At 46.4% G+C, this 22,905-nt stretch overlaps 1 protein-coding gene across 1 annotated transcript in view; it reads left to right on the top strand.

Moving 5' to 3' along the window:
* Nucleotides 1–22,905, top strand: part of LOC137095405 (leucine-rich repeat and fibronectin type III domain-containing protein 1-like protein) — a 105,821-nt gene that overhangs the window by 64,959 nt on the left and 17,957 nt on the right. The window contains exon 3 of the mRNA XM_067462036.1: nucleotides 21,851–22,470. Within this exon, the coding sequence (XP_067318137.1) occupies nucleotides 21,851–22,470 (620 nt within the window). The remainder of the gene's footprint in view (nucleotides 1–21,850; nucleotides 22,471–22,905) is intronic.

Here is a 22,905-nt window from a genome sequence, read left to right as displayed (position 1 = left end):
AACAGCTTTCACAGTTAGGAAGTGCTTCCTAACGTTCAGGTGGAATCTCCTTTGAAGCCATTGTTCCACATCCTAGTCTCCAGGGCAAGAGAAAACAAGCCTGCTTCCTCCTCCCTCACCTCTTGATCCAAGGAGCCACCATCACACTTCAGGGCAGAGAGTTCCACTGCTGAACAGCTTTCACAGTTGTTCAGGTGGAATCTCCTTTGAAGCCATTGTCCACATCCTAGTCTCCAGGGCAACAGAAAACAAGCTTGCTCCCTTCTCCCTATGGCTTCCCCTCACATATTTATACATGGCTATCATATCTCCTCTCAGTCTAACCCTTCACCTTCTCCTCCTCTTTGTCTTCCTTCACTTCCTTCTTTTCTCTCTCCTTTTTCCCTTCATCTCCTCCTATCTGTAGTCCTTTTCCTCCTTCACCTTCTCCTCCTCTCTTTTCACCTTCTTTCACTCCTTGATCGTCTCCTCATCCCTCTCATTTACCTCTTCCTTCTCCTTCATGACCTCCTCCTCTTTCACTTTCTTCTCATCCTCCTTGTCTTTCTCCTCCTCTTCCTTTTCTTCTTTCACCACCTTCTCCTCCTCCCTCTTTTCCTCCTTCACCTCCTCCACCTCTTTGTCTTCCTTCATCTTCTTCTTTTCCTTCTTTTGCTCCTTCACCTTCCCCTCCTTGTCACATTTTCCTCTTTCACCCTTTCACCTTTTTCTTCTCCTTCATCTTCTCCTCATCCCTCTCATTTACCTCTTCCTTCCCCTTCAGCATCTCCTCCTCTTTCACTTTCTTCTCATCCTCCTTGTCTTTCTCCTCCATCTCATCCTTCGTCTCCTACTCTTCCTTTTCTTCTTTCACCTTCTTCTCCTTCTCTCTCTTTTCCTCCTTCACTTCCTCCTCTTTGTCTTCCTTTACCTTCTTCTTTTTCGTCTTTTGCTCCTTCACCTTCTCCTCCTTGTCATGCTTTTCCTCCTTCACCCTTTCACCTTTTTCTTCTCCTTAATCTTCTTCTTATCCCTCTCATTTTCCTCTTCTTTCAGCATCTCCTCCTCTTTCACTTTCTTCTCATCCTCCTTGTCTTTCTCCTTCTCCTTTACTTTCTCCACCTCATCCTTCATCTCCTCCTCTTCCTTTTTTCTTTCACATTCTACTCTTTCTCCCTCTTTTCTTCCTTCACCTACTCCTCTTCACCTTCTTTTGTTCATCCTTTTTTCTTACTTCTTTTCTTCCTTCACTTTCTCCTCCTCCTTTCTCTCCTTTCACATTTTCTCCTCCTTCTCCATCTTTTCCCCTTTCATCTCTTCTTCCTGTTTGTCTTTCTCTTCCTCTTTCTTTCTCCTCCTCCTTCACTTTCTCCTTGTTGTTCCTTTTCCTTCGTCACCTTCTCCTCTCCTTTCACCTTCATCTTTCTCGTTCATTTTCTCCTCCTCCTTTCTATCCTTCACCTTCTCCTTCACCTTCTTCTCTCCTTTCACATTTTCTCCTCCTTCTCCATCTTTTCCTCCTCTTTGTCTTTCTCTTCCTCCTTCTGTTTCTCATTCACTTTCTCTTCCTCCTTCTCCTCCTCCTCCACTTTCTCCTCCTCCCCCTTCTTCTCCTTCACTTTCTCCTCCTCCTCCACCTTCTCCTTGTTGTTCCTTTTCCTTCATCACCTCCTCCTTTCACCTTTTTCTTCTCCTTCTTTATCTTCCCTCCTTCCCCTCCTCCTCCTTCTCCTCCTTTACCCTCTCCTCTTCATCCTTCCCCTCCTCCTCTTCCTTCTCTTCTTTCATCTTCTTCACCTCTCCCTTCTTTCCCCCCTCCTGTGTCTTCTTTTCCTCCTCCTCATTCCCCCTTGTCTCCCCTTCTCTCTCCTTCCTTTCTCCCTTCCAAAGGGAAGACTTAATACCTTTACGCTTAGAAGCATCAACATTCAAACAAGCTCCCTTTTCCTCCCCTTTCCTGGCTGCCTTTCCTTCTTCTCTCCTGGGAGCCCAGGATGAAATTCGAGCAGCCAAAGACAAGGCGAGCCTTCAGAACATGCCCGGGCTGCAAACGCATTTACACCCAGCTAGACCATCCCAGCTGCTTTTCATACCTTGCCTTGAAAAATACCTAAACTAAGGAACTGGCGGGGGGGGGGGGATCAAAACCCCTCAAACTCATCTTAGGGCTTAGAAAGGTGGATTAAGGAGGCACAACCGATCTGGGATCGTGCACTTGTAATAGAATGCGGGTTTGTTTTTATTTCCAGCTTGCAGAAATTCAAAGAGGTTGCATCATCTACACTATAGAATTAATGCAGTTTGACATCACTTGAACTTCCCTATCTCAATACTGCAGTGTTATGGGAGTTGTAGTTTTACAAAGCCTTTAGCATCCTCTGCCAGCTGTGGATCCCATGATTCCATAGCAGTTAAAGTGGGGTCAATCTGCATTCATTCCTTAGTGTAGATGCACTCTTAGCCTACATCGGATACGTGGAGCAAGGTGCCGTTTATATCCATAACAATAATAATCTATATAAATAAAAATGTAATGTTCGTTTGTGGGATTAACAGAACTCAAAAACCACTAGACGAAATAACACAAAATTTCGACTAACTGAAAGTCAGCTGTGACCAGCAGTGCTGCGGAATTTGAAGAGGCACGAATTGAGGGCGAAAGGGAGAAATGTGCCAAGAGGAAGAAGGCGTGTCAAGCCAACCCCAACCGGGACTGCCTGTCACAGCTAACTGGAGGTCAGCTGTGACCAGCAGTGCTGCAGAATTTGAAGAGGCACGAATGGAGGGAGAAATGTGCCAAGAGGAAGAAGGCGTGTCAAGCCAACCCCAACCGGGACCGCCTTCCACAGCTAACTGGAGGTCAGCTGTGACCAGCAGTGCTGCAGAATTCGAAGAGGCACGAATGGAGGGAGAAATGTGCTAAGAGGAAGAAGGCGCATCAAGCCAACCCCAACCGGGACCGCCTTCCACAGCTAACTGGAGGTCAGCTGTGACCAGCAGTGCTGCAGAATTCAAAGAGGCACGAATGGAGGGAGAAATGTGCCAAGAGGAAGAAGGCACGTCAAGCCAATTAACTGGAGGTCAGCTGTGACCAGCAGTGCTGCAGAATTTGAAGAGGCATGAATGGAGGGAGAAATATGCCAAGGGGAAGAAGGCGCATCAAGCCAATTAACTGGAGGTCAGCTGTGACCAGCAGTGCTGCAGAATTCGAAGAAGCACGAATGGAGGGAGAAATGTGCCAAGAGGAAGAAGGCACGTCAAACCAACCTGGACCGGGACCGCCTTCCACAGCTAACTGAAGGTTAGCTATGACCAGCAGTGCTGCAGAATTTCAAGTGGCACGAATGGAGGGCGAAAGGGAGAAATGTGCCAAGAGGAAGAAGGTGTGTCAAGCCAACCCTGACCGGGAACGCGTTCCACAGCTAACTGGAGGTCAGCTGTGTTGCAGAATTCGAAGAGGCATGAATGGAGGGAGAAATGTGCCAAGAGGAAGAAGGTGCATCAAGCCAACCCTGACTGGGACCGCCTTCCACAGCTAACTGGAAGTCAGCTGTGACCAGCAGTGCTGCAGAATTCGAAGAGGCACAAATGGAGGGTGAAAGGGAGAAGTGTGCCAAGAGTGCTGCAGAATTTCAAGTGGCATGAATGGAGTGGTCCCGGGCCAACTCTGACCGGGACCACTTTCTGTCTGGAAACTGATGTCCTCACTGCGGGAGAACATGTGGGTCAAGAATAGGGTTCCAGAGCCACCTACAGACCCACCACCAAGACATCACATCTGGAAGACCATCATCCCCGAGCTGCGAGGGATGGCTGAAGAAGGTTCTGCCTGAAATGCCTCAGCCAAAGCAGCCAGGGAGTGTCATCTCAGGCAACTGGCACGAAGTGTTTGCAAGCAGAAGCCATGCTTTTGATCCCCGGAGCTTTGAGGAAGGAATCCACTCCGAAAGAGGCCTGCATCTGACCAGGAATGAATGAAGTTGTCCTTAGGACACCTGAGGAACGCTGTGTTCCCGAAGCCGGACACGAGAGAGGCGTGGGACAAGGGCTCCTGCCAATTTGGATGAAGGGAGGGAGGAAGGAAGGAAGGCAGAAAGAGACATCCCTTTGTGCACATGAAAGCCACCACTTTGATGGAGAGGGGGGCAAAACAGGGGGGAGTCCTCATGCATCTGAATGCTGTTTAGAGGGAAAGGCGAGATGAGAATATATATATTTTTGCCTTTTATTGCAAACTGATCCCCAAATCAAAAGAGATTGCGGCTGGGTACAAATGGACACCTCGTTCTGGCTTTGGGACACCCGTTTTTGGAAGGGCTCAATTTAACTTCTCCTGTTTTGATCATAGAATCATAGAGTTGGAAGAGACCCAAGGGCCATCCGACTCTATTCTGCCATTCGGAAAGACACAATCCAAGCCCTCCTGCCAGATGGCCATCCAGCCATAAATAGATAGTTATAGATATGATTGAGAGCAGGAGACTAGATAGACAGATATGATATGGATATATGGATATATGCATATGTGTATAGGTGTATATATGATATATATGTGTAAGTGTGTGTGAGTATGTATATATATGTGTGTGTGTGTGTATGTGTGTGTGTGGAATTCTATGATAGATCTATCTGATAGAATCATAGAATTAAAGAGTTGGAAGAGACCTCATGGGCCATCCAGTCCAACCCCATTCTGCCAAGAAGCAGGAATATTGCATTCAAATCACCCCTGACAGATGGCCATCCAGCCTCTGTCTAAAAGCTTCCAAAGAAGGAGCCTCTACCACACTCCGGGGCAGAGAGTTCCACTGCTGAACGGCTCTCACAGTCAGGAAGTTCTTCCTCATATTCAGATGGAATCTCCTTTCTTGTAGTTTGAAGGCATGTGATGTGTGTGTATGTGTGCAAATATATATATATATATATATATATTCTTTATTATTTGTATATGTATATATGATATATGTGTTTGAGTGTGAGTATGTATATATATGTGTGCATGTGGAATTCTATGATATATCTATCTCATGTGTGTGTGTGTGCAAATATATATAGATAGATAGATATAGAAATAGAAATTGCCTTCCATTATCTATTTCTTCTTTATTATTTGTATATGTATATATGATATATGTGTCTGAGTGTGAGTATGTATATATATGTGTGTGTGTGTCTGTGTGTGGAATTCTATGATATATCTATCTCTTCGCGTGTGTGCAAATATAGATAGATATAGAAATTGATATCTATCTATTCTTTATTATTTGCGATATTTGTATACTGCCCTTCTCAACCCTGAAGGGTACTCTCTCTCTCTCTCTCTCTCTCTCATTTTCTCTATCATAAAACCCTAGAGTTGGAAGGGACCCTTCCCCCAAAGGCTACCCCTATATATGTGTGTGTGTGGAATTCTATGATATATCTATCTCATATGAGTGCATGTGCAAATGTCTGTCTGTCTGTCTGTCTGTCTGTCTGTCTGTCTATCTATCTATCTATCTATCTATCTATCTATCTATCTATCATAAAACCCTAAAGTTGGAAGGGACCCCCAAAGGCCAACCCTATATATGTGTGTGGAATTCTATGATACATCTATCTCATATGAGTGTGTGTGCGCAAATAAATAGATATAGATAGATATTGATATTGATATTGATATCCATCCATCCATCTATCTATCTATCTGTCTATCTATCATAAAACCCTAGAGTTGGAAGGGACTCCCAAAGGCCACCCCTATATATATGTGTGTGTGTGGAATTCTATGATATATCTATCTCATATGAGTGAGTGTGTGCAAATATATATATATAGAGATATAGATATCTATCTCTATATCGATCTATCAATGTATCATAAAACCCTAGAGTTGGAAGGGAGCCCCCAAAACCACCCCCATATATATATGTGTGTGTATGTGTGGAATTCTATGATGTATCTATCTCATTTGAGTGCATGTGTGCAAATATATAGATATAGATATCTATCAATGTATCATAAAACTCTAGAATTGGAAGAGATCCCCAAAGGCCACCCCTATATGTGTGTGTGTGTGTGTGTGCGTGTAGGCATCTGTGAGTGCAAGGTGTGTATATGCATGTGTGTGTATATATCTGTGTGTGTATGTATATATATGTATGTAAGTGTGTGTGTGTGTGTGTATATATATGGAAGATACATCATAAAATCTTAAAGTTGGAAGGGACCTTCAAAGGCCATCCATACGTGTGTGTGTGTGTGTAGGATTCTATGATATATCACACATATGCATGCATTCATATGTGTGTAGGATTCTATGATATATCACACATATAGCATGTGTGTGTGTGTGTATGGCCTATGGGGGTTCCTTCCAACTCTAAAATTCTATGATATATCTATATTTATATCTATACACACAATTTCTCTCTCTCTCTCTCTCTCTCTCTGTGTGTGTGTGTGTGTGCACATGTGTGTGAAATAGATATATCCTAAAATCCTAGTTTGAAGGGACCCCTTAAGGCCATCCAGTCCAACCCCCTTTTGCCAGGCAGGAAAACACCATCTAAGCCCTCCCGACAGATGGCCATCCAACTGTTAATTAAAAAATAATCTCCAGGAGACTCTATTGGACTCCCAGGTTGCAAATGTAATTTTGAACAGCGCTGCTGACCATCAGGGCGTTCTTCCAAATATTTTGGTGGAATCTCTCTTCCCTTGTCATGGGAATCCATTGTATCTGCGCAGAAAACAAGCCTGTTGAGTTAATGGAGCGCCTACTAATTTTGCTCTTGACTGTGCAGCAATGGAAGGGAAAAAAGTGGGGAGAGGGAAGAGGAGGAGGAGGAGAGAGACGCTGTGACATTTTAAAAACAGCCGAAAAAGTACCGATGATTAATCCGGACTGCCAAATTGGACATCTGGGAGGGATTGCAGTGGAGTTGATGCTCTTGTTACGTAGGTTGCAGGTCCCCTCTGGACTGTTTTGCAGAAACAGAAGCAGCTTTCTGTGTAGTCTCCTTCTCTGGAGGATTTGAAGCAAGGGCTGAATTGCCATCTGTCGGGAATTCTTTGATTGTGTCTTAATGGCCTTTTGGTCCTTTCAAATTCTAAGATTCTACAGAAGCCTTTCGACAGATGCTGGATGGCCATCTGTTGTGAGGGCTTGGATTGTGTCTTCCTGAATGTCAGAATGTAGTTGGACTAGATGGCCTTTGGGGATCCCTTCCAACTCTAGGATTCTATAGAAGCCTTTCCACAGAGGCTGGATGGCCATCTGTTGTGAGGGCTTGGATTGTGTCTTCCTGACTATCAGAATGTAGTTGGACTAGATGGTCTTTGGGGATCGCTTCCAACTCTAGGATTCTATGGATGCCTTCAAGCAGAGGCTGGATGGCCATCTGTTGGGAGGGTTTTGATTGTGTCTTCCTGTCTGGCAGAAGGGGGTTGGTTTGGGTGATCTTTGGGGTCTCTTCCATCTATATGGTTTTATATTTCAATGAATAGGAATAGTGGGGTCCTCTGATGCCTTTGAGTCTGATTAAGGTTTCGAAGCATGGGCTGGGTGGCCATCTGTCAGGGGGGTTTGGATTGTGTCTTCCTGCCTGGTAGAAGGGGTTGAAGTGTATGGCCCTTGGGGTTCCTATATGATTTTATAGTTCTATGATTAGGAATAGTAATATCTTCAAATGCCTTGGAGTCTTGTGTAGTTTTTCAAGCAGGAGCTGGATGGCCATCTGTTGGGAGGGTTTTGATTGTGTCTTCCTGAGTGGCAGAAGGCGGTTGGTCTGGGTAGCCCTTGGGGTCTCTTCCATATGATTCTATAGTTCTATGATTATGAATGGTGATATCTTCTGACACCTTGGAGTCTGATGGAGGTTTTGACGCAGCGGTCAGATGGCCATCTGTAGAGAGGGTTTTGATTGTGTCTTCCAGAATGGCAGAAGGGGTTTGGTGTGGGTGGCTCTTGGGGTCCTTGCAGTCAATATGATTCTATAGTTCAATGAATAGAAATAGTGGTATCATCTGATGCCTTGGAGTCTGAGGGTTTTTAATGAGAGGCTGGAAGGCCATCTGTTTGGAGGGTTTGGATTGTGTCTTCCAGAATGGCAGAAGGGGTTGAACTGTATGGACCTTGGGGTCTCTATATGATTCTATAGTTCTGTTATTAAGAATAATAATATCATCAGGCACCTTGCAGCCTGATTGAAATTTTCAAGCAGGGGCTGGATGACCATCTGTTGGAAGGGTTTTGATTGTGTCTGCCAGAATGGCAGAAGGGGCTTAGTCTGGGTGGCCCTTGGGGTTATTTTCATCTATATGATTCTATACTTCTACGATTACGAATAATGATATCTTCTGACACCTTGGAGTCTGATGGAGGTTTCAAAGCAGAGGCCGGATGGCCATCCGTTGGGAGGGTTTTGATTGTGTCTTCCAGAATGACAGAAGATCTGGGTGGCCCTTGGAGTTCTTTCCATCAATGTGATTCTATGATTCTATGATTACGAAGAGTGATATCTTCTGACACCTTGCAGTCTGATGGAGATTTCGAAGCAGGGGCTGGATGGCCATCTGTTGGTAGGGTTTTGATTGTGTCTTACAGAATGGTAGATGGGGGTTAGTCTGGGTTGCCCTTGGGTTTTTTTTCTCCATCTATATGATTCTATAGTTCTACAATTATGAATAGTGATAACTTCTGACACCTTGTAGGAATAGTGGGATTCTCTGATGCCTTGGAGTCTGGTGGAGATTTCAAAGCAGGGGCTGGATGACCATCTGTTGGGAGGGTTTTGATTGTGTCTTCCAGAATGGCAGAAGGGGTTTGGTGTGGGTGGCCCTTGGGGTCTTTCCATCTATATGATTGTATAGTTCAATGAATAGGAATAGTGGTATCCTCTGATGCCTTGGAGCCTGTTGAAGATTTCAAAGCAGGGGCTGGATGGCCATCTGTTGGGAGGGTTTGGATTGTGTCTTCCAGAGGGGCAGAATGGGGTCAGACTGGGTGGCCTTTGGAGTGCCTTCCAAGCCATATCTTCTAACACCTTGGAGTCTGGTGGAGATTTCAAAGCAGGGGCTGGATGACCATCTGTTGGGAGGGTTTTGATTGTGTCTTCCAGAATGGCAGAAGGGGTTTGGTGTGGGTGGCCCTTGGGGTCTTTCCATCTATATGATTGTATAGTTCAATGAATAGGAATAGTGGTATCCTCTGATGCCTTGGAGCCTGTTGAAGATTTCAAAGCAGGGGCTGGATGGCCATCTGTTGGGAGGGTTTGGATTGTGTCTTCCAGAGGGGCAGAATGGGGTCAGACTGGGTGGCCTTTGGAGTGCCTTCCAAGCCATATCTTCTAACACCTTGGAGCCTGTTGGAGATTTCAAAGCAGGGGCTGGATGGCCATCTGTTGGTAGGGTTTTGATTGTGTCTTCCAGAATGGCAGAAGGGGGTTAGTCTGGGTGGTCCTTGGGGTTCTTTCCATCTATATGATTATATAGTTCTACAATTACGAATAGTGATATCTTCCGGCACCTTGGAGTCTGATGGAGGTTTTGAAGCAGGGGCTGAATGGCCATCTGTTGGGAGGGTTTTGATTGTCTCTTCCAGAATGGCACAAGGGGTTAGTCTGGGTGGTCCTTGGGGTTCTTTCCATCTATATGATTCTATAGTTTTACGATTACGAATAGTGATATCTTATGACAACTTGGAGTCTGATGGAGGTTTTCAAGCAGGGGCTGGATGACCATCTGTTGGGAGGATTTTGATTGTGTCTTCCTGAGTGGCAGAATGGGGTCAGACTGGGTGGCCTTTGGAGTACCTTCCAAGCCATATCTTCTGATGCCTTGGAGCCTGATGGAGGTTTCGAAGCAGGGGCCAGATGACCATCTGTTAGGAGGGTTTTGATTGTGTCTTCCTGAGTGGCAGAAGGGGGTTAATCTGGGTGGCTCTTGGGTTCCCTTCCATCTATATATTTCTATAGTTCTACGGTTACGAATAGTGATATCTTCCGACACCTTGGAGCCTGATGGAGGTTTGAAAGCAGGAGCCGGATGACCATCTGTTGGGAGGGTTTTGATTGTGTCTTCCAGAATGGCAGAAGGGGGTTGGCCTGGGTAGCCCTTGAAGTGTCTTCTATCTGTATGATTCTATAGTTCAATGAGTAGGAATAGTGGGATGCCTTGGAGTCTAGTGGAAGTTTCAAAGTAGTGGCTGGATGGCCATCTGTTGGAAGGGTTTTGATTGTGTCTTCCAGAATGGCAGAAGGGGCTTAGTCTGGGTGGCCCTTGAGATTCTTTCCATCTATATGATTGTATAGTTCTGTGATTAGGAATCATGGGATTCTCCGATGCCTTGGAGTCTGACGGTTTTTAATGGGACTCTGGATGGCCATCTGTTGGGAGGGTTTGGATTGTGTCCTCTTGCCTGGTAGAATGGGTTGAACCGTATGGCTTTAAGTCCTTATGAGATTCTATAGTTCTATGATTAGGAATAGTGATATCATCTGACACTTTGGAGTCTGATGGAGGTTTCAAAGAAGGGGCTGGACGACCATCTGTTGGGAGGGTTTTGATTGTGTCTTCCTGAGTGGCAGAATGGGGTCAGACAGGGTGGCCTTTGGAGTGCCTTCCAAGCCATATCTTCTGACACCTTGGAGCCTGATGGAGGTTTCGAAGCGTGGGCCGGATGGCCATCTGTTGGGAGGGTTTGGATTGTGTCTTCCAAAATGGCAGAAGGGGGTGAGTCTGGGTGGCCTTTGGGGTCCCTTCCCAGGCTTTGGTTCTCCGATGCTCAGTCCCGGGGTGCCTTCCTTCCACGTGCCGTGTCCATGCCCACCCTTGCTCACGTTCTGCGTGGTAAGTAAGTAGGTCACTTCACATTGGCGCTTTCTTTCCGGCCAAGCAGGCAGGCAGGCAAGGAAGGAAGGAGGCTGGTTCTGGGCCAGATGCCAGGGTGCCTGGGCTTCCCCAAGGGATGCGTCTCTGCCTCTTTCTTTCAGAAGGAGAAAAGCAATTCAGCAACGCAGAGCTGCCAAAAAAGAGGGCTAGGGAGAGAGAAGGAGGGCTAGGATATTCTATCTACCCAAAACAAGACACTGCTGCTCCGTTTCCCTTCTTCCTCTCTCCACCTCTGACTTCTCTATTCCAGCATCGCCTTCTATGAATCCTAGAGTTGGAAGAGACCCCAAGGGACATCCGGTTTTAGAAAGACACAATCAAAACCCTCCTGACAGATGGCCATCCAGCCTGTGCTGAAAAACTTCCCAAGTAGGAAACTCTGTTGGACTCCCAGATATTCCACTAGAGATGTAAGGTATCTCCAAAGGGCATCCAGTTCACCCGCCATTGCCACAAAAGGAAGGCACAATCAAAGCCCTCCTGACGGATGGCCACAAAAGGAAGACATAATCAAAAACCTCCTGACAGATGGCCATCCAGCCTCTGGTGAAAAACTTCCCAAGAAGAAGACTGTTGGACTCCCAGATATACTGTTAGAGCTGTAAAATATCTCGAAAGATCATCCAGTTCACCCGCCATTGCTACAAAAGGAAGGCACTATCAAAACCCTCCTGACAGTTGGCCATCCAGCCTCTGCTGAAAAACTTCCCAAGTAGGAAACTCTGTTGGACTCCCAGATATTCCACTAGAGATGTAAGGTATCTCCAAAGATCGTCCAGTTCACCGGCCATTGCCGCAAAAGGAAGGCATAATCAAAACCCTCCTGACAGATGGCCACAAAAGAAAGACACAATCAAAACCCTCCTGACAGATGGCCATCCAAGTAGGAAACTTTGTTGGACTCCCAGATATTCCATTAGAGCTGTTGGACAACCAGATATTCCACTAGAGTTGTAAGGTATCTCCAAAGATCATCCAGTTCACCCGCCATTGCCACAAAAGGAAGGCACAATCAAAACCCTCCTGACAGATGGCCATCCAGCCTCTGCTGAAAAACTTTCTAAGTAGTAAACTCTGTTGGACTCCCAGATATTCCACTAGAGCTGTAAGGTATCTCCAAAGATCATCCAGTTCACCCGCCATTGCCACAAAAGGAAGGCACAATCAAAACCTTCCTGACAGATGGCCACAAAAGGAAGACACAATCAAAACCATCCTGACAGATGGCCATCCAGGCTCTGCTGAAAAACTTCCCAAGTAGGAAACTCTGTTGGACTGCCAGATATTCCATTAGAGTTGTAAGGTATCTCCAAAGATCATCCAGTTCACCCGCCATTGCCACAAAAGGAAGGCACAATCAAACCCTCCTGACAGATGGCCATCCAGCCTCTGCTGAAAAACTTCCCAAGTAGGAAACTCTGTTGGACTCCCAGATATTCCATTAGAGTTGTAAGGTATCTCCAAAGATCATCCAGTTCACCCGCCATTGCCACAAAAGGAAGGCACAATCAAAACCCTCCTGACAGATGGCCATCCAGCCTCTGCTGAAAAACTTTCTAAGTAGTAAACTCTGTTGGACTCCCAGATATTCCACTAGAGCTGTAAGGTATCTCCAAAGATCATCCAGTTCACCCGCCATTGCCACAAAAGGAAGACACAATCAAAACCCTCCTGACAGATGGCCATCCAGGCTCTGCTGAAAAATATCCCAAGAAGGACACTCAGTCAGGCTCGCAGGTAGTCTATATTCCACTGGAGCTGGAAGGAACCTCTAAAGACCATCCAGTCCAACGCCCTTCTGTCACTCAGGAGAACACAATCAAAACCCTCCTGACAAATGACCATCCAGCCTCTGCTTAAAAGCCTCCATCAGACTCCAAGGAATTTGGGGCTTCCACTATTCCTAATCACAGAACTATAGAATCATATAGATGGAAGAGACTGCAAGGAACATCCAGTCCTATCCCTTTGGCCATATAGAAAGACACAATCCAATCCTTCCTGACAGATAGCCATCCAGCCTCTGCTTAATAACCTCCAGAGAAGGAGATTCCACCGGACAAGCAGCAGAGCTGTTGTTTTGTTCTCTGTTTATCAAACTTTTCAACCAAAAAGAAACCCACATCAGTGGGACAGCAGACCCAGTTGGAGGTTTCGAAGCATGGGTCAAGTGACCATCTGTAGGGAGGGTTTTGATTGTGTCTTCCTGCCTGGCTGAAGTGGTTGAACTGTGTGGCCCTTGGGGTCCCTATATGAGTTTATAGTTCTGTCATTAGGAATAGTAATATCTTCAGGCACATTGGATTCTGATTGAGGTTTTCAAGCAGGGGCTGAATGGCCATCTGTTGGGAGGGTTTTGATTGTGTCTTCCAGAATGGCAGAATGGGGTTGGTGTGGGTGGCCCTTGGGGTCTTTTCCATCTATATGATTCTATAGTTCAATGAATAGGAATAGTGGGATCCTCTGATGCCTTGGAGGTTTCAAAGCAGGGACTGGATGGCCATCTGTTGGGAGGGTTTTGATTGTATCTTCCAGAATGGTAGAAGGGGGTCAGACTGGGTGGTGTTTCAAGCCACATCTTTTGACACCTTGGAGCCTGATGGAGGTTCGAAACAGGGGCCAAATGGCCATCTATTGGGAGGGTTTTAATTGTGTCTTCCAGAATGGCAGATTGGGGTTGGTGTGGGTGGCCCTTGGGGTCTCTTCCATCTATATGATTCTATAGTTCAATGAATAGGAATAGTGGGATCATCTGATGCCTTGGAGCCTGGTGGAAGTTTCAAAGCAGCGACTAAATGGCCATCTGTTGGGAGGGTTTTGATTGTGTCTTCCAGAATGGTAGAAGGGGGTCAGACCAGGTGGCCTTTCAAGCCATATCTTCTGACACCTTGGAGCCTGATGGAGGTTCGAAGCAGGGACTGAATGGCCATCTGTTGGGAGGGTTTTGATTGTCTCTTCCAGAATGGCAGATTGGGGTTGGTGTGGGTGGCCCTTAGGGTGTCTTCCATTTGTATGATTCTGTAGTTCAATGAATAGGAATAGTGGGATCCTCTGATGCCTTGGAGCCTGGTGGAAGTTTCAAAGCAGCGACTAAATGGCCATCTTTTGGGAGGGTTTTGATTGTGTCTTCCAGAATGGTAGAAGGGGGTCAGACCAGGTGGCCTTTCAAGCCATATCTTCTGACACCTTGGAGCCTGATGGAGGTTCGAAGCAGGGACTGAATGGCCATCTGTTGGGAGGGTTTTGATTGTCTCTTCCAGAATGGCAGATTGGGGTTGGTGTGGGTGGCCCTTAGGGTGTCTTCCATTTGTATGATTCTGTAGTTCAATGAATAGGAATAGTGGGATCCTCTGATGCCTTGGAGCCTGGTGGAAGTTTCAAAGCAGCGACTAAATGGCCATCTTTTGGGAGGGTTTTGATTGTGTCTTCCAGAATGGTAGAAGGGGGTCAGACCAGGTGGCCTTTCAAGCCATATCTTCTGACACCTTGGAGCCTGATGGAGGTTCGAAGCAGGGACTGAATGGCCATCTGTTGGGAGGGTTTTGATTGTCTCTTCCAGAATGGCAGATTGGGGTTGGTGTGGGTGGCCCTTAGGGTGTCTTCCATTTGTATGATTCTGTAGTTCAATGAATAGGAATAGTGGGATCCTCTGATGCCTTGGAGCCTGGTGGAAGTTTCAAAGCAGCGACTAAATGGCCATCTTTTGGGAGGGTTTTGATTGTGTCTTCCAGAATGGTAGAAGGGGGTCAGACCAGGTGGCCTTTCAAGCCATATCTTCTGACACCTTGGAGCCTGATGGAGGTTCGAAGCAGGGACTGAATGGCCATCTGTTGGGAGGGTTTTGATTGTCTCTTCCAGAATGGCAGAATGGGGTTGGTGTGGGTGGCCCTTGGGGTCTTTTCCATCTATATGATTCTATAGTTCAATGAATAGGAATAGTGGGATCATCTGATGCCTCGGAGTCTGGTGGAAGTTCCAAAGCGGGGGCTGGATGGCCATCTGTTGGGAGGGTTTTGATTGTCTCTTCCAGAATGGCAGATTGGGGTTGGTGTGGGTGGCCCTTGGGGTCTCTTCCATCTATATGATTCTATAGTTCAATGAATAGGAATAGTGGGATCCTCTGATGCCTTGGAGCCTGGTGGAAGTTTCAAAGCAGCGACTAAATGGCCATCTTTTGGGAGGGTTTTGATTGTGTCTTCCAGAATGGTAGAAGGGGGTCAGACCAGGTGGCCTTTCAAGCCATATCTTCTGACACCTTGGAGCCTGATGGAGGTTCGAAGCAGGGACTGAATGGCCATCTGTTGGGAGGGTTTTGATTGTCTCTTCCAGAATGGCAGAATGGGGTTGGTGTGGGTGGCCCTTGGGGTCTTTTCCATCTATATGATTCTATAGTTCAATGAATAGGAATAGTGGGATCATCTGATGCCTCGGAGTCTGGTGGAAGTTCCAAAGCGGGGGCTGGATGGCCATCTGTTGGGAGGGTTTTGATTGTCTCTTCCAGAATGGCAGATTGGGGTTGGTGTGGGTGGCCCTTGGGGTCTCTTCCATCTATATGATTCTATAGTTCAATGAATAGGAATAGTGGGATCCTCTGATGCCTTGGAGCCTGGTGGAAGTTTCAAAGCAGCGACTAAATGGCCATCTTTTGGGAGGGTTTTGATTGTGTCTTCCAGAATGGTAGAAGGGGGTCAGACCAGGTGGCCTTTCAAGCCATATCTTCTGACACCTTGGAGCCTGATGGAGGTTCGAAGCAGGGACTGAATGGCCATCTGTTGGGAGGGTTTTGATTGTCTCTTCCAGAATGGCAGAATGGGGTTGGTGTGGGTGGCCCTTGGGGTCTTTTCCATCTATATGATTCTATAGTTCAATGAATAGGAATAGTGGGATCATCTGATGCCTCGGAGTCTGGTGGAAGTTCCAAAGCGGGGGCTGGATGGCCATCTGTTGGGAGGGTTTTGATTGTCTCTTCCAGAATGGCAGATTGGGGTTGGTGTGGGTGGCCCTTGGGGTCTCTTCCATCTATATGATTCTATAGTTCAATGAATAGGAATAGTGGGATCCTCTGATGCCTTGGAGCCTGGTGGAAGTTTCAAAGCAGCGACTAAATGGCCATCTTTTGGGAGGGTTTTGATTGTGTCTTCCAGAATGGTAGAAGGGGGTCAGACCAGGTGGCCTTTCAAGCCATATCTTCTGACACCTTGGAGCCTGATGGAGGTTCGAAGCAGGGACTGAATGGCCATCTGTTGGGAGGGTTTTGATTGTCTCTTCCAGAATGGCAGATTGGGGTTGGTGTGGGTGGCCTTTGGGGTCTCTTCCATCTATATGATTCTATAGTTCAATGAATAGGAATAGTGGGATCCTCTGATGCCTTGGAAATGGTGGAAGTTTCAAAGCAGCGACTAAATGGCCATCCTTTGGGAAGGTTTTGATTGTGTCTTCCAGAATGGCAGAATGGGGTTGGTATGGGTGTCCCTTGGGGTCTTTTCCATCTATATGATTCTATAGTTCAATGAATAGGAATAGTGGGATCCTCTGATGCCCTAGAGTCTGGTGGAAGTTCCAAAGCGGGGGCTGGATGGCCATCTGTTGGGAGGGTTTTGATTGTGTCTTCCAGAATGGCAGAAGGGGGTTTGATTGTGTCTTCCAGAATGGTAGAAGGGGGTCAGACCGGGCGATCTTTCAAGCCATATCTTCTGACTCCTTGGAGCCTGATGGAGGTTTTCAAGCAGGGGCTGAATGACCATCTGTTGGGAGGGTTTTGATTGTGTCTTCCAAGATGGCAGAAGGGGGTTGGTCTGGATGGCCCTTGGGGTCTCTACCATTTATATGGTGTGGGTGGCCCTTGGGGTCACTTCCATCTGATGCCTTGTAGTGTGGTGGAAGTCCCAAAGCAGGGGCTGGATGACCATCTGTTGGGAGGGTTTTGATTGTGTCTTCCAGAATGGCAGAATGGGGTTGGTCTGGATGGCCCTTGGGGTCTCTTCCATTTATATGGTGTGGGTGGCCCTTGGGGTCTCTTCCATCTGATGCCTTGGAGTCTGGTGGAAGTTCCAAAGCAGGGGCTGGATGACCATCTGTTGGGAGGGTTTTGATTGTGTCTTCCAGGATGGCAGAAGGGGGTTGGTCTGGATGGCCCTTGGGGTCTCTTCCATTTATATGGTGTGGGCGGCCCTTGGGGTCTCTTCCATCTGATGCCTTGTAGTGTGGTGGAAGTTCCAAAGCAGGGGCTGGATGATCATCTTTTGGGAGAGTTTTGATTGTGTCTTCCAGAATGGTAGAAGGGGGTTGGTCTGGGTGGAGGTGATGAAGGTTTTGATTCAGGAAACCAAATCTCCCAATAGTTCCCTCATTGAAAGTCCAGACTGAGTTGCAATGGCCCAAGTCTAGATCCTTGAAATGCCCTTTAAAGTTCGGACTACAATCTGGAACGGATCCTCTATTCTTCTGTTATAGAAGCTGCGAGCTAACATTGGGAGCCGTGTCATTCCGGGACGCTGGCAGTTCCATTAAAAAGCATGAAGGGCAATTAGCATAAAAACAAAGCGCGTAAACGGCGGATCCAAATCGCAGATCATATCCGGATGAGTGGAAAATAAAGAGCAGCTTTGAACTCGGAAGGAGCGCGGCGTTTCGGTGTTGCTCATCCCATTGAAGCAAGTGCAATCTGCGGCAGCATCCGCTCCTTCCCTGCCACCACACTCCCTCATTAATAATTTTTGGCAATCTGGACCACGTTTGGGTATTTTTAGCCACCGGTGCTTTGGGTTTGCATCTAGGAAACCATCCTTCGCCTCGCACGTCTTGTGCAAGATGACAGGGAAGGAAAGACTCCCTTCGCCATCCGCCAATTAGCCCCAAGCTCCAAATGCCATGACTTTTTTTCATCCAAATCTTACATCGCTGACCTTTGTTATCCTCGGAAAGCGGTGGTTGCAGGCAAGGGCCGTTCCTGTAAAACATGGCTTTCAAATGATGGGATTGATTTATTGCAGTGTCTCTTTCTGTGTGTTTTGGATTGAAATCGACACGGAGGAAATGGACTATAAATCACAAATCCTGTAAAAATCTGTTGCTAGTTGACTTTATGGCAGTGCTTCTTAATGCAGCGACCCCTTAATACAGTTCCTCATGTTGTGTTGACCCCCAACCATAACATTATTTTCGTTTTTACTTCGTAATTGTAATTTTGCTACTTTTGTCCCGTGATATGAGATTAGGTCTCTGGTTGGAGAGAGTTAAGGAAAAGTTAACACAGAAGTTCTCAACCTTCGTAATGCCGCGACCCCTTAATACAGTTCCTCTTGTTGTGTTGACCCCCAACCATAACATTATTTTTATTGCTACTTTTTAATTGAAGTTTTGCTACTTTTGTCCCGTGATATGAGATTAGGTCTCTGGTTGGAGAGAGCTAAGGATAAGTTAACACAGTGGTTCTTAACCTTCCTAATGCCGCAACCCCTTAATACAGTTCCTCATGTCTTGGTGAACCCCAACCATGATATTACTTTAGTTGCTACTGCGTAATTGTAATTTTGCTACTGTTGCCCCGTGATATGAGATTAGGTCTCTGATTGGAGAGAGCTAAGGATAAGTTAACACAGTGGTTCTCAACCTTCCTAATGCTGCGACCCCTTAATACAGTTCCTCATGTTGTGTTGACCCCCAACCATAACATTACTTTCATTGCTACTTCGTAATTATAATTTTGCTACTATTGTCCCGTGATATGAGATTAGGTCTCTGGTTGGAGAGAGCTAAGGGAAAGTTAACACAGTGGTTCTCAACCTTCCTAATGCCACGGCCCCTTAATACAGTTCCTCTTGTTGTGTTGACCCCCAACAATAACATTATTTTCGTTTTTACTTCGTAATTGTAATTTTGCTACTGTTATGTCATGTAAATATCTGATAAGTAGGATGTATTTTCATTCAATGGACCACATTTGGCACAAATACCCGATACGCCCAAATTTGAATACTGGTGGGGTTGGGCAGGGGTTGATTTTGTAGTTGCTGGGATTTATAGTTCACCTACCATGAAAGAGCATTCTGAATTCTACCAATGATAGAATTGAGCCAAACTTCCCACGCAGAGACCCCCATGACCAACAGAAAATACTGGAGGGATTTGGTGGGCGTTGACCTTGAGATTGGGAGTTGTAGTTCATCCAGAGGGCACTGTAGGCTCAAACAATGCTAAATCTGGACCAAACTTGGCAATATGCCCAAATATAAACACTGGTGGAGTTTTGGGGAAAATAGACCTTGATCTTTGGGAGTTGTAGTTGCTGGGATTTATAGTTCACCTACAATCAAAGAGCATTCTTAACCCCACCAATGATAGAATTGGCCAAACTTCCCACACAGAACTCCCATGGCCAACAGAAAATACTGGAGGGATTAATTGACAGTGATTTAGCGGAGATGTAGTTCACCTACATCCAGAGAGCACTGTAATCCCAAACAACTATGCCAAAGGAATTCCTAAGACAATCAGAAACACCCCCCCCCCCAATATTCACATACATGTACTCCATATATTTATACATAACCTACAGAACCAATATTGTTCATAACTTTGGGACCACCACCTGTACACACGTACACACACATATACATACACTCCATATATTCATATACACACACTCAATTTATACATATACATACACACCCCATATATACACATACATACACACCATACACACACACACACACAGTGTATATATACATACATCCCCCCAAATATTCACATACACACACTCCACATATATACATACGCACACCACAAACACACACACATATACATAGGCATACCCCATATATGTGTATACACACACCACACACACACATATACATACATACCCATACATATACATCCCATATGTATATATACATACCCCATGCCCCCCCCCCCCCCACATATATTCATAGCATACACACCACCCACACACATATAAACATACACATACCATGGTGGAGTTTCCTTCTTTGGAGACTTTGAAACAGAGGCTGGATGGGCATCTGTCGGGGGTGCTTTGAATGCAATTTGTTCTGCTTCTTGGCAGAATGAGAATGGACTGGATGGCCCATAAGGTCTCTTCCAATTCTAGGATTCTATGATATTATCTTTCTTTCTTTCTTTTTTCTTTCTTTCTTCTTTCTTTCTTTCTTTCTTTCTCCCTCCCTCCTTCCCTCCCTCCCTCCCTCCCTCCCTCCCTCCCTCCCTTCCTTTCTCTTCCTTCCTTCCTTCCTTCCTTCCTTCCTTCCTTCCTCTTCCTTCCTTCCTTCCTTCCTTCCTTCCTTCCTTCCTTCGGGGTTATTTGAATGCAACATTCCTGCTTCTTGGCAGAATGGGGTTGGACTGGATGGCCCATGAGGTCTCTTCCAATTCTTTGATTCTATGATTCTATCCTTCCTTCCTTCCTTCCTTCCTTCCTTCCTTCCTTCCTTCCTTTCTCTTCCTTCCTTCCTTTCTCTTCCTTCCTTCCTTCCTTCCTCTTCCTTTCTCTTCCTTCCTTCCTTCCTTCCTTTCTCTTCCTTCCTTCCTTCCTTCCTTCCTTCCTTCCTTCCTTCTTTCCTTCCTTCCTTCCTTCCTTCCGGGTTATTTGAATGCAATATTCCTGCTCCTTGGCAGGGGGTTGGACTGGATGGCCCATGAGGTCTCTTCCAACTCTTTGATTCTATGATTCTATGATTCTATCCTTCCTTCCTTCCTTTCTCTTCCTTTCTCTTCCTTCCTTCCTTCCTTCCTTCCTTCCTTCCTTCCTTCCTTCCTTCCTTTCTCTTCCTTCCTTCCTTCCTTCCTTCCTTCCTTCCTTCCTTTCTCTTCCTTCCTTCCTTTCTTCCTTCCTTCTTTCCTTCCTTTCTCTTCCTTCCTTCCTTCCTTCCTTCCTTCCTTCCTTCCTTCCTTCCTTCTTTCCTTCCTTCTGGGTTATTTGAATGCAATATTCCTGCTCCCTGGCAGGGGGTTGGACTGGATGGCCCATGAGGTCTCTTCCAACTCTTTGATTCTATGATTCTATCCTTCCTTCCTTCCTTTCTCTTCCTTTCTCTTCCTTCCTTCCTTCCTTTCTCTTCCTTCCTTCCTTCCTTTCTCTTCCTTCCTTCCTTCCTTCCTTCCTTCCTTCGGGGTTATTTGAATGCAACATTCCTGCTTCTTGGCAGAATGGGGTTGGACTGGAAGGCCCATGAGGTCTCTTTGATTCTATGATTCTATCCTTCCTTCCTTCCTTCCTTTCTCTTCCTTTCTCTTCCTTCCTTCCTTCCTTTCTCTTCCTTCCTTCCTTCCTTTCTCTTCCTTCCTTCCTTCCTTTCTCTTCCTTCCTTCCTTCCTTCCTTCCTTCCTTCCTTCCTTCCTTCCTTCCTTCCTTCGGGGTTATTTGAATGCAACATTCCTGCTTCTTGGCAGAATGGGGTTGGACTGGAAGGCCCATGAGGTCTCTTTGATTCTATGATTCTATCCTTCCTTCCTTCCTTCCTTTCTCTTCCTTTCTCTTCCTTCCTTCCTTCCTTCCTTCCTTACTTACTTACTTACTTACTTACTTACTTAGGGGTTATTTGAATTCAACATTCCTGCTTCTTGGTAGAATGGGGTTGGACTGGATGGCCCATGAGGTCTCTTCCAACTCTTTGATTCTATGATTCTATGATTCCATCCTTCCTTCCTTCCTTCCTTCCTTCCTTCCTTCCTTCCTTCCTTCCTTCCTGAGGGGTTATTTGAATGCAACATTCCTGCTTCTTGGCAGAATGGGGTTGGACTGGATGGCCCATGAGGTCTCTTCCAACTCTTTGATTCTATGATTCTATCCTTCCTTCCTTCCTTCCTTCCTTCCTTCCTTCCTTCCTTCCTTCCTTTCTCTTCCTTCCTTCCTTCCTTCCTTCCTTCCTTCCTCTTCCTTTCTTCCTTCCTTCCTTTCTTTCTCGTAACTTGGGGACTGCATGTATCTGACTCCCCTGAAGACGTTGACCTTCTCCTCCTCCTTCTCTCTTCTTCTCTGCAGAATGATCCCTCCGAGTAGCAAAGCCTTCTTGCTGAAGGACCTGGCTTCCGGCCGTGACTACAACCTGTGCGTCTTGTCCGTCTACGATGATGGTGTCACTGCTCTGACGGCCACCCGGAGCCTCGGCTGCGCCCAGTTCAGCACCCCGCAGGATGGCTTGCAGTGCCACTCGCTCCAGACCCAGTTCCTGGGTGGCACTATGATCATCATCATCGGGGGCATCATCGTGGCTTCCGTCCTGGTCTTCATCATCATCCTCATGATCCGCTACAAGGTCTACAGTGGCCAGGACGAGCAGAAGAAGGCCAAGGTCAGCAACGTCTACTCGCAGACCAACGGCAACCAGCCAGCCTCCTCGTCCTCCGCCGTGCCCTGCTCAGTTTCCAAGCCTGAAGGTTGGGCTGGGGACGGGTCTGCGGCCGTGAGGATCCGCAGGGACTGCAGCGTGGTGGCCCTCAGCAGCAAGGACTGTGAGAAGGGACCCTGGGCTCCTGGGCCTGAGATGGGGCCCGAAGAGGCACCCTCTCCCCGAAGGAGGAGGAGGTGGTCGCGGACTAATGTCGACCTCCATAACACTTGCCCTGGCTCTGGCCCAGAGACCTCCAGAGCGGAAGAGCAAGGTAATGTAAATGGGGTAGAGTGTCCCTTCGCTTGCAAGTACATTGTAATTTGAATTGCTTGGAGTGTTGTGATCCACTTTGAGTCCCATTTAAGAAAGAAAAGCAAGATGATGGTGATAAGTATAGGTAGAGTGTCCCTTTGCTGGAATATATGGATGGGCAGAGTCTCCCTTCGCTTGCAAGTACATTGTAATGTGTGTTGCTTTGAGTGTTGTGACCCACTTTGGGTCTCATTTAAGAAAGAAAAACAGGATGGTGGTGATAAGAATAGGTAGAGTGTCCCTTTGCTGGAATATATGGATGGGCAGCATGTCCCTTCGCTTGCAAGTGCATTGTAATTTGTGTTGCTTTGAGTGTTGTGACCCACTTTGAGTCTCATTTAAGAAAGATAAACAGGATGGTGGTGATAAGGATAGGTAGAGTGTCCCTTTGCTG

This window comes from Anolis sagrei, chromosome Y, assembly GCF_037176765.1.
Source record: "Anolis sagrei isolate rAnoSag1 chromosome Y, rAnoSag1.mat, whole genome shotgun sequence".
Taxonomy (NCBI): domain Eukaryota; kingdom Metazoa; phylum Chordata; class Lepidosauria; order Squamata; family Dactyloidae; genus Anolis; species Anolis sagrei.
Note: the sequence above shows the minus strand (reverse complement) of the source record. Positions and strands in the feature narration are given on the sequence as shown.